This window comes from Tiliqua scincoides, chromosome 4 (assembly GCF_035046505.1).
Source record: "Tiliqua scincoides isolate rTilSci1 chromosome 4, rTilSci1.hap2, whole genome shotgun sequence".
Classification (NCBI taxonomy): Eukaryota; Metazoa; Chordata; class Lepidosauria; order Squamata; family Scincidae; genus Tiliqua; species Tiliqua scincoides.
Genome location: NC_089824.1, coordinates 150136549 through 150148700, shown reverse-complemented (window position 1 = coordinate 150148700; position 12152 = coordinate 150136549). Strand labels below are relative to the sequence as shown.

The 12152-nt window shown below is 39.9% G+C and overlaps 1 protein-coding gene across 1 annotated transcript in view; it reads left to right on the top strand.

Annotated features, from left to right (window-relative positions):
* ROR1 (receptor tyrosine kinase like orphan receptor 1) overlaps positions 1-10960 on the top strand; it is a 214943-nt gene extending 203983 nt beyond the window's left edge. Inside the window, exons 8-9 of the mRNA XM_066623616.1 lie at positions 6324-6535; positions 7842-10960. Of these exons, the coding sequence (XP_066479713.1) occupies positions 6324-6535; positions 7842-9266 (1637 nt within the window). The 3' untranslated portion in view covers positions 9267-10960. The remainder of the gene's footprint in view (positions 1-6323; positions 6536-7841) is intronic.
* The last annotated feature ends 1192 nt before the right edge of the window (positions 10961-12152 follow it).

The window sequence follows — 12152 nt, the reverse complement described above, 5'->3', positions numbered from 1 at the left end:
TGGGACCGATGAGTAGCAGAAAAAAATTCTTTTCTTACCTCTCCTGGCCTGCCTGCTCCTCAGCCAGCCCACAGTGTGCAGTGGTGGCTGTGTCGGTGTCCCTGCATCATGTAGGCCAGCCCTGGATTGGGTCATAAGCCATGTGTTTCATATAGACATAATAATATTTAGTGGTAGTAGAAGCCATGACTCCCTTCCATCACTTCCCTCCCATCGCCTCTCAGATGAACATAGCACCAGAAACTTGTGAAAGAGGCAAACGTTATATTTTGCGATGGATAGTTCTGCTCTTCTCACTAGGTCCAAGAAGCTGTGAAATAAATGTGAAGTTTCCAGCTGAGGTACAATGCTACAATTTTTTTTTCTTGCACCACAACATTCTTAATTGTCATCACCCAATATTTAGTGGCATTTGCTGCTATTCATCAGTAGTTCCTGCTAGCCACTCTCTGATTTTACATGATATGGGAGGAGGGGCATATCTGTGGATCCTGTATCCACAGTTTCATGAATATGAGGATTCGCAGGGGCGTCCCCTGTATCCCCAGACTATGGGGGGTTCTGGAATGGAACACAGTGGATAAGGGGACATGCCTGTATAGAAGACCAGTAAGGATGAAGAAACAAGGAGGAAGAGACAGACGGAATGTTGTCAGTGAACACGTCTGGATAGAGAAGCATGCCTTTGCTAGTCTTACCAGGCAAATGTGTTTTTTCTCTTTGTGTTCTCTATGCAGCTGAAGGATTTGTGCCTGCAATGCGCCTCATTTGGAAAGATTTGAGCGTAGTGCCATATTTCTGGCATGGATCCCAATTTAGACCCCAAGTCTAAATGGGCATAGCGCATGCTGTCCAGCTCAGGTCTTCTTTGACCACCTCAGTGATAGCCTTGGAAGAAACTTTTTCTCTGTACTTGTTGCTTAGCTGGACTTTAGTCCCTATGCTGCCTTAGAGATTTCTATACTTTGTTTTAAATTCTGTTAGCCAATAGGTTTGCAAACATATTCTTCTGCAGTATAACCTCCAAAATTTAATAGACCTTCCCTTCTACAGCCAATATTTTATCCACAAAATAATACCACCGCAGCCTTTGAAGCAAATATTTTAGAAGATATTAGCACACCCCAAAAGCCTTTAAGGATGATGGTAGCCTCAAATATGACAAGGCAGGATAAAGGGGAATTTAAAATATAGCCACAAAGTAGGATTCAAACATCTTTTTAAAAGTGTTAAAAGACTTGCTTGAATTTTGGCACAGGCCCCTCTTTTTTCTGGATTTTTTTTCCTAGTAGAAGATGATCTGTTTTGCAAGTTTACTGCCCCCACAATCCACTGTTCTTTCCTTATCCTTAATGACTCTTTAAACAGTTGTGCTCTCTCAGCTTTTACATTGCTGTGCTGCAAGCATTTCCTTAGACTTTGTAGTTCACATTTTCTCTTCCATCTTTGCATGTCAAAATTTGGCAGGACTGGAACTGGACCAAAATGTAGTTGGCCCATCCTACCAGCATGCGTTAATGGACTGATATTTATTATGGCTGCTTCAGGAAAGGGTAGTGGGTCTCAATATAAATCAGTTGTTGGCAACTTAACAATGGCAAGTCATTGGGAGGTTGATTCCATGCAAGAATTTAGGAACCAGAATGAGTCAGGCAGTTATCTAGTATTCTAATATTGGAGAAATTGATTAAGTAAGCTCCCATGGTGTCCAGCATTTAAATAAAAAAAACACACCCAGAAATAGTGGCATTTATGCATCAGCAACTAACAACCCAGTCCCAACTAAACCACCACCACTCTGCCGATGCAGCCATGCCAACAGAGTGTGAGCTTCATCCTGCGAGATAGGGCAATCCTGGAGGCCTCCTTGAAGTAATTTTTCTTAACCAACTTTTCATTTCCTTATCTTGGGGTAAGTCTCTGCTACCCCAGTGGGTCTCCTTGGATCTGCTCCAGCCATTATGTTGGCATAGAACCAAGCAGAGTAAGGGAGAGAGAATGGGGGAAGGAATGGGGATAGGATCTTAGTGCATGCTGGTGTTGCCAAGATCCACCTACTCCCTCCCCCAATTTGCCTCCTGCCCACTCCCCTCCCTATCCAGAAACCCCCCTGTTCCTCCACCTCCCCACACCATTCTGCCCCTCATCACCCTTCACTTACCTGCTTCAGTGCAGGCTACACAGGTTGCCCTCTGCAGCAGTGTGCTGGGGCCACCGCCATCATTTACAATGGCTTTCCCAAAATGGCCACTGGCATTGTGCTCTTTGTGATGTCGTAAAGGCACATACGCTGTCATAAGTACCTTTATGATGTTGCGAAGCCCAGTTAGGATTGGGTCTTAAATTACATGTTAAATGCATTCTTTGACCCTTTGTGTGGGTGTGTTTTCAAATTAAATAGTAGTTGCACTAGGATACTTGGGACCATGGCTTGTAGACAGCAGGCATTTAATCCTTTCCCTTTGGGCCATGATCCTGATGAAAATGCCCCTCACCCCACTACCGTTTGCCTTGGAAAATGGGAGCTCCCCTCCCCAGGCAAATATACCAAGTGTCAAATAAAATGTCATTGGCCTGGTATCTTAGCAGCTTTCCAGTGTGACTTATCATTGTATCTTTGCTGCTTCATTTTACCCACTGTTGGTTGTGTGCTTGCTGGTGATTATTTTCTTCATTATTGGTTATATAAAATTCTTACTGTAAGCCACCTTGAGAATTATGGTCAAAAGTCAGGATGACAATATTTTAAATAAATATGCTGGTGGCATGTAATGGACAGTTCAAATGTAGCCTCAGCCTGAACTTAACAGGCCACCGTAAAAACAGATGTAGTTGACTTATTCAGAGTCAAACCATTGGTCCATCCAGCTGAGCATTGTAGACAGACTGGTAGCAGCTCTCCGGGGGTTCAGACAGAGATATTTCTCTGAAGATGCTAGGAAGTGAACCTGGGATTTCCTGCATGCAGGGCAGGTGCTCTGCCACAGAGGTCTGACTCCTCCCCATATGCAAGCAGCTATCATTCATCTTAATGCTCCATCTGCAATATGGGAATGATTCTTTATTCAGTGATTCAGCATATGATAACTCCCAGGGGTGTAGTCAAGGGGAAGTGGGGAAACCAGAGCTCTGGGACTTCTCCTTCAGCGGGATCAGTGGTGTCTCGGTTGCCGCCTTGGAGGCTTTTTTTTTCTCCAAAAGGGCTATAGCTGAGAAGCATCAGACTCAGCAGGAGGCAAACCGAGAAATTTGCCTTGGGTGAGAAGTTAATGTCTAGATTCTAGGCCAGGGGTGTCAAACATAAGGCCTGTGGGCCAGATGTGGCCCTGGAAAGCTCTTTATCCTGCCCTTGGGTCTTTTGGCACCACCACCTGCTGCTCTCAGCTGCTGAGCTGTGCTGAGGTATCACTGCTAAAAGAGCAGTCTGCATGATAATGGGTTCGCCCATATCTTGAAAATATTATCAAGATTTGCATATTTTCTCTTCTGCCATTTGCAGCTAATGGACTCTCTAACTAAGAAAAAAGTGCTTATTTCTGCTCATGACATCACTTCCTGCTTTATGATCACTTCTAGCCTTCAGCAGCCATCATGAATGCTATTCAGCCTGCTGTATGAAACAGGTTTGACATCGCTGTTCTAGGCCTTTATCCTTCCCAAGGACTGCCTGACAGACAGTAAGCAGTTCATATCACATTAAGGCTACAATCCTATGAAATTTACCTGGATAAAATGAGGTATTCTTTATATGAAGTACAGGTTGAGACTAATTATTCGCGTGGGTTACGTTCCAAGCACTCACGTGGATGGCAAAAAACGCACTATAGCAAATCAATTTAAAAAACAAAGTTTCTTTGCTCCAGTGATTTAAAAACAGCCTTGCTGACCTTTGTGATGTAAGATAGTCATTAAGAATTCAATCCATCAATCATTTCTCCTCCAAGAGCTTACAAAGGTGCTTCACTCAGCCCCTCCCATCACCAATGCAAAATGATCACCTTTCTTTCACTGTGCTCAGGGGGAAGGGAGGGGTCGCCTGGAGACAGAAGGACTGATGGATTGTCAACCAGTTGCCCTCTCTCTCTCTCTCTCTCTCATTAAGGAGGCTATTGTTAAAGGATTGCAATTTTTTAAAGGGATGCATTTTTCCCCCTTCTCCAGGGATCAGCACATTCCTTCTCATTTGCAGGGGCCATTCATGTTGAGTCAAATCCATGTATAAATAGGCTGGACCTGTATAATAAATTCCAAAGTATGAATAAGTGGCAGCAGAAAACATTCTAATCAAGAGATTTAAAATTGATTGGTGGTAGTAGTTGTTGTTGTGTTGTCTTGGTGGGACCTGGCTAAGGGGTGTATGTCATGCCAAGCTCCTGCACTTCCAAATTTATAACTGCTAACTCCATGAAAAGAGTCTCTGGTAGCAGTTCTGGAAAAGACTGCTGTCTGACACTTTAGGGAGCTGCTCTCAGTCTTACAAGACAGTAGTAGACTACATGCAGCTTTGATGTTCAAACCATATTAACATATTTTACAGGATTATTATAAGCTACACTGAGAACTTGTATATGAACTACTCTGAATGCTCAAAATATGCCTTCCAGTGGTTCTCGCACATTTTGCACCGGGACCCACTTTTTAGAATGAAAATCTGTCAGAACCCACCGGGAGTGATGTCATGACCAAAAGTGACGTCATCAGGCAGAAAATTTTTTAACTATCCTAGGTTGCAGTTGTAACCACGCTTACCCAGGAGTAAGCCCCATTGACTATCATTGTTAAAAGAATATACATAGTAGCTTGTTAAAAGTAAAGGTCTGTATCATTTCCCCAAATGCAGCCACATACCATAGTAGCATCAAGTCTAATATATTAAAAATAAAATATTGAAATGGGGACCCACCTGAAATTGGCTCACAACCCACCTAGTGGGTCCTGACCCACAGTTTGATAAATACTGCCTTATACATACTAAGGGTTCCTAATAGTTAGTGGAGTCCACACTGGGATACACAAAACAGTTATAAATACCAAGTTGGGAAATATATCATTAATCTATTAATGTTGTAGAAATTAATGCAATGAGACTAGGATAAGGAAAATCATGAATTATCACATACATAATGTGGGGCAATCAAGACTTGACTACCTTGTGACTGAAGTATGAATGAGGGAGATTAGATGAATCAGGTAAATGAGGAATTTGGGCAAATTGTACTTTTGCCCTTTCCTAGAGAAGCAAAATTTTAAAGACTTAAAAGACATGTGAAAGCTAACTTGCCCTCAAATTCTGGAAATGAAGGAGTTCATGGTATGCTATAGTAAGGCAATTCAGAACCTTTTGTCTTCAATTTCCTGAACAATAGTATCTGTTGGCTCTCTAGACTATTCTACATTATCTTTGTAGCTTTTACTGGGAAGATAAGACAAATATTTCACCGAATTTGGCTTGGCCAATATATTGCATGCCTGTCTGGGTTTCCAAACTTGTTGGAAACTTCCCAGTGCAATCAAAACAATCTTAGTCAAGTTTAACTTGTTTAGAAGGGATATACAGGCATCTTACAGATTATGCCATTGGCACTTTAGATGGGCGTTATTATGATGTCATCAATGATAACACACAGTGCACTGAGAAAACAGTCTTTTTTTCCTTGTAAGGAGGGATTGAGCTATAAAACTACTGCTCTGTCAAAAGACAGCAGTAAAAAAAAACCAATTAGTTCTGCATTTCATGCTCAAGGGGCCTTGTTTCTTTTAATACCTAATCTCTCTCATTGCAGGGCAATCACAACCAGTTGGAAATTATCTTTTTGTCTAGCTTCTCATTTCTTACTGTTCTACTGTCAAGTCTTCATGACAGAAACACGATGCAAAGCCCCTGGCATGTGTCAGCTCTTTTGGAGATACATTAAATCCCAACACTAATTGTGAAGATAATTATTTGTCAGGGATTTAAAAAGTACTCCTCAAAAGTTCATTCATACCCCGTAGCTACATATATGAGCTATATGCAAATCATATATCATCAGACTGAACCTTTTTTTTAGTTAGTTTTCCCCAGATAAGATCTGTGGTTATCCACCCAGAAGCCCGAAGTGCATCCAACTAAACTCAAAAATATGCAGCTATTCAGTTGATACAGGGCCCTGTACTGCTGCTTCTGAGTCAAGAAATAACAACAGTGAGTGGAATAGTCAATGCTGGACACAAAATTTGATTCAGAATCTTTTCCATATGTATTACATGTACAGGAATGTTCTCTTTGTGTTAGATTTTATGCGTTTTTCTCCATGATAACATTTTTTCATTTTCTGAATTAGACACAAAAGACTCCAAGGAAAAGAATAAAATGGAAATCCTCTATATCCTGGTGCCTAGTGTTACAATTCCCTTGGCTATCACATTACTATTTTTATTCATCTGTATTTGCCGCAACAACCAGAAGTCTTCCTCCCCTCCAGTTCAGAGACAACCCAAGCATGTCAGAGGGCAGAATGTGGAGATGTCTATGTTAAATGCTTACAAACCAAAGGTACTGTGAGTGATATCTACTTCATATGCTGATACATTCAGAGTAATATGTATAGTTACAAAAGAGAAATGTTTTCTTGTGCGAAGAACGCTGAGAGTTTAAGACTCTTCCACCCTTTTGTTCTATAATTTTCTTAATGATGTGTCAGTTCCAGCTGGCTGCATTTCACAAAGTGTTTTAAAATAGTAGATAATTGTATGGTAATTCCCATAAAATACCCTGCTGACCTTGTGTAAAAGAACTAAATTTGTATTTGACTATGGAATCAGACTGAATTTGGAAATTATGCTTAGGGATCCAATAAAAAACATTAACAACCCAAAGTCTGGGTATATACAAGTCTTGATTAACTTACATAATATCATAAATGGAGTTTACCCTGTTATTAATCTAATATCGCCACTGATAGAGGCAGAGTATCTCTCCTTGATTCTCCTTATACTTTGGTGTGATGCCTCGTGTGTTTTACACTTCTTCGCATTTTGCACACTGCCATATGACAAATCCTTGTCAAACAAAAATGAAGCACATTTATAAAAACTTAACTCGAAATGAACCCCCTTCTTGCCCAAATTTTATGACTTCATTTTCTTTCATAGTTTTCCTTTAGGTTGGTTAAAACAGACAAACCCTGCCTTCAGGTCAGACTGAGGTCATTTCACTTTCATTACTAAAATACAATTTACAATATGCCAGATCTAAACAAGTTTTAGCCTAAAGGATTTGTATAATAGAAACCATCTGTTTCTCAACAATACAGCTAATTTCCTGCCATCACTGCACAGTCAACTGGCTGCTTGTTTAAATGCCCCTGCAATATATTAATTCATGCAGTGTTTATCTAAAATTTGTAAATGGTTTGGAAAATCAGAATTCTGTTCTCTGAGTGTCACATTCAAATGATAATAGTGCATAGCAGATATTTATGTTTATTTGCTGTATTACTGTGGCAAAATTAGAACAGTTACTCTAAGCCGAGGGTTATTAGAATCCCAAGTAAGGTAACACTTCGAATCCTAAAAACCCTAAACACTGAGTTCTCTCATTATGTGGGCAGTTGCATAAAAATATGAGTAAATTCATCTGGGTTACAGTGTTGTTCTCTTAAATCCTGTATATAATAAACTGAAGATGACATCTAATTTCTTACTGATCTGGATGGGGAGAGAGTTTGTAAATGACATTTTCTCGAGGAAAAAATTGTAGCTCCACTGTTTTAATTGCTGTCTGTTGTTTCAAACCCATTATAGTGTGAGATACAACAATGCCAAAAGCTGTGTTTGATACCTTGTTTTCTTTCTCACAGAGCAAAGCTAAGGAGCTGCCCCTTTCTGCAGTCCGTTTTATGGAAGAGTTGGGTGAATGTGCTTTTGGCAAAATCTACAAGGGACACCTTTATCTACCAGGCATGGACCACGCTCAACTGGTTGCAATCAAGACTCTAAAGGACTGCAACAACCCACAGCAGTGGGCAGAGTTCCAGCAGGAAGCGTCTTTGATGGCAGAGCTGCATCACCCCAACATTGTTTGTCTCCTTGGGGTTGTGACTCAGGAGCAGCCAGTCTGCATGCTTTTTGAGTACATGAACCAAGGGGACCTCCATGAATTTCTTATTATGCGGTCACCACATTCAGATGTTGGATGTAGCAGTGATGAGGACGGTACTGTGAAATCCAGCCTCGATCATGCGGATTTTCTGCACATAGCAGTCCAGATTGCAGCAGGGATGGAATACTTATCAAGTCATTTTTTTGTTCATAAAGATCTAGCGGCTCGCAATATCTTAATTGGAGAACAGCTCCATGTGAAGATTTCTGATTTGGGATTGTCAAGAGAAATATACTTGGCAGATTATTTCAGAGTTCAAAATAAATCCCTGTTGCCCATTCGCTGGATGCCCCCAGAGGCCATTTTGTATGGCAAGTTCACTTCTGATTCAGATATCTGGTCCTTTGGTGTTGTCCTGTGGGAAATTTTCAGCTTTGGTCTCCAACCCTATTATGGATTTAGTAATCAAGAAGTCATAGAAATGATTAGAAAACGGCAACTTTTACCATGCTCTGAAGACTGCCCACCCAGAATGTACAGCTTAATGACAGAATGCTGGCATGAGCTGCCATCTCGGAGGCCAAGATTTAAAGAGATCCATGCAAGGCTTCGCTCTTGGGAAGGGCTGTCAAGTCACACTAGTTCTACTTCTCCATCTGGTGGAAATGCTACCACTCAAACAACTTCTCTCAGCGCAAGTCCAGTTAGTAACCTAAGTAACCCCAGGTACCCTAACTATATGTTCCCAGCACAGGGTATACCACAAGGCCAAATTGCTGGATTCATTGGCCCACCAATACCTCAAAACCAGCGATTTATTCCTATCAATGGATATCCTATTCCTCCTGGATATGCTGCTTTTCCAGCTGCCCACTACCAGCCTGCAGGTCCACCAAGGGTAATTCAACACTGCCCTCCACCAAAGAGCCGTTCACCAAGCAGTGCAAGCGGATCAACCAGCACTGGTCATGTGACTAGCTTGCCCTCTTCAGGATCCAATCAGGATGCAAATATTCCTTTGTTGTCTCATATGTCAATGTCAAATCATCCAAGTGGGATTAGTATAACCGTGTTTGGAAACAAAACTCAAAAACCTTACAAAATTGATTCTAAACAGGCATCTTTATTAGGAGATTCAAATATTCTTGGACATAATGAGACTGTTATTTCGGGAGAGATTTAAATAACTGAGGATTTTGTAAATAAAACTATTTACAATATGGACTAGAAAGTTGCAAAGGAGATGTATATTCAAATATTTTATTGGAGGTTCTTCTAGCTGTATAAAGAGACATTTACAATAAGTATCTTCTGTGAAGTTTATTTTGCTTAACAGGATAAAGAAGTGCTGCCAACCAGATTTAAAAAATATACCAGCCAAAATGCGATAGTCAACAACTGGCTATACTATATGTTCATTTTACAGATATTAAGCAGGAGCAAAATCTGTGCATGATGATTGTTTTGAAAAAACCAAACTTAACTGTGCCGCATTTCATTTATTCACAGTTGTTTTTAAATCAATTGGTTCCTGCTTTAGCAATTGCATTGTTTTGAACGCATATGTTAATATTTGTCATTCCCATGGATGATTGGGATTCAGTGGCTAGGCATTTGGGACAATCAACTACACACCTGAAGGGTGAAAATTTGACTCATTCGGTTTCAAGAGGTTGGGCCATTTCCAGATCAGGTCTTCCTGATCTGCTAAGGAGAAGCCAAAGGCACTGACAAAATTGTTTTTATCCCAGTCTGACAGGGCATGTTAAGGACTGACTTTACTTTTTTCTCCTCTAAACAACTTTTACCTAATCAGAAATGTAATGGGTGTGCAATTTCAAGTCAAAATGACAAACATGTCTATATAGACTAGAATCTTTCTTCATACATTTCCTTCAGTTTTGATCTTTGATAGATAGTAAATTATTTCAAGTAAACATTCTTCCTAACTAGTGATAAGTCAAAAAGCATTGTTTCATATTAGGGCATAAAATGCGCTCATGACATAGAGTACTACAATTAAGAGAGACGCCTAGCAAGCAGGAACTGTCATGGAAATGCAGGAAAAAAAGTGTGAAAAACTATATTTCTTTATATTTGTAGTTGCAATAGAATTTTGTATGCTTTGTTGCTATGCAACCCTTTAATTAAAAAAGCTCTAAATTCTTATTTTATAATGAGCAGACAATCGGTTTTCCCAAGAATATTTATTTCAGATAAACTAAATAGCTTTTGTAGCGATAACTCTAAAACAGAAAGCCTACATTCCATCAGATGTACACAACCATATTCTGGAAATCGTTTATGATAACTTTTGTATGTCATTTTAAATAATGTGAATTAGAAATTAACTTTTTACTAGAAAATATGACATTTGTATTACTGAAAATTCAGGTATATGCAATCTGGATTATTTTGAAACCACTGTAATTTTTAAAAAATACTATGTATGTTGCAACTTCTCACAGATTTTTCTGTTAGAATAGTTTTTGTATGGATCACACACACACGGTTTCAAAAACTTGACAGTGACTTTTTCAAAGTCTTGCACAAAAAATATTTTTGTATAGCAAAACTGAAAAATACATCTCTACTTTTTATTTCTTGGTTTGTTTCTTTTCTTTTCTTTTTAAACAAGAATTGAGATGTCTTAAAAATCTGTGGTGATATTCAGTCACTGCTGTAATGCCTTTTTTGTTCTCTTGCATGCATTTAATTACTGTATTATTTTATTGATCTGCTCATTAAGGCCATTGCACTAAGGCAAATATGAAAATGTAATAACACAGGCTATTTTATATGGAAGCTAAGTGCATTTTTGTATTTTCAGACACCAGAGTGATATTAAACACTGATTATTATGTGCTGCTGGTTATTAAAACATAGTTCTAAGATAAAGCTATACATACTTTCTTCATCGTAATATAAATATATAGTCTGAGGATCTTTGATGGATTAAAAATCATATCCTGCTTGTTTTCCTCATGCAAACAAATCCACTGAGACTACTGAAAAAACTTTTTTTATTAGGGAAATAGATTTTCAGAATTCCTTTTTTACACCTGACATTCCAGATGTTTCAACATAAATATTAAAATGAGAGGGATAACTGAATGCACATTTTATAGACACTATTAATTTTTATGAACAGAGATTATGATTCAACAAATCTTCAACATTTTCCTTGTTGAAGTGTAGGGCTCAGTGATATGCATAATGTGGCATGAAAACACATATTTAAAAAGTGCTTTTATGACAGTGAGTGGGCAGCCCAATCCTGAGCTTCCTGGTGTCTGCTGGAGCAGCGGCACCAAAGCGGCTACTACTATATCCAGTGGGCACCGGGAAGCAGCCGGAGGTTTCTCAGGGGAAAGCCCCAAGCCCTGCAATGGGGCTTCTCAAGTCTGTGCCGGCTATTTTGCCAGCACAAACTTGAGAGAATCTCTCGGCTTGGCACAGCATTCAGGATATGGTGCAGAGCTCTGCCAGTCCCGCCCCCTTCCTGCCCCGGTTCCTCCCCTCACCCAGCCTTCGTTCCATCCTTCCCCCACTCTCCCAGAGGCCACAACGCTGCCTGGCAGTTGCACTCACCCCTGGCAGTTGCACTCACCCCCTCTTCCTGCCAGCCTGGGCCCAGCACCTGACTGGTGTGGGCCCAGCACCAGCGCTCCTTTACAACTTTTAACTTATCTGGATATACTTTTATGCTGTTTTACTATATGTGTTTAGATGGTGTTTCATTATATTGTTTTTATTATTACTCATATATATATACCATGCCTCTGCCAGGAAGGTCAGAATCTTATACATGGATTACCCCATTGTTATCCTCACAATTACCCTTTTAGGTCAATTACAAGTAGTAGAGATACCAACAAGATGGCCAAGTAAGATTCCTATAGAGTCAAGATCTGAACCCAGGTCCTCCTCATCTAATGACCCAATTGTAACCTTGTTACTCTAAACTCAATAACAGTAATGAAAATGTTTACTTACATCCGATGTCATTCCCTGATTCTCTATGAATCTACTCAGATCTCAGCCAGCTCTTATGCTGGCAAAAATATGT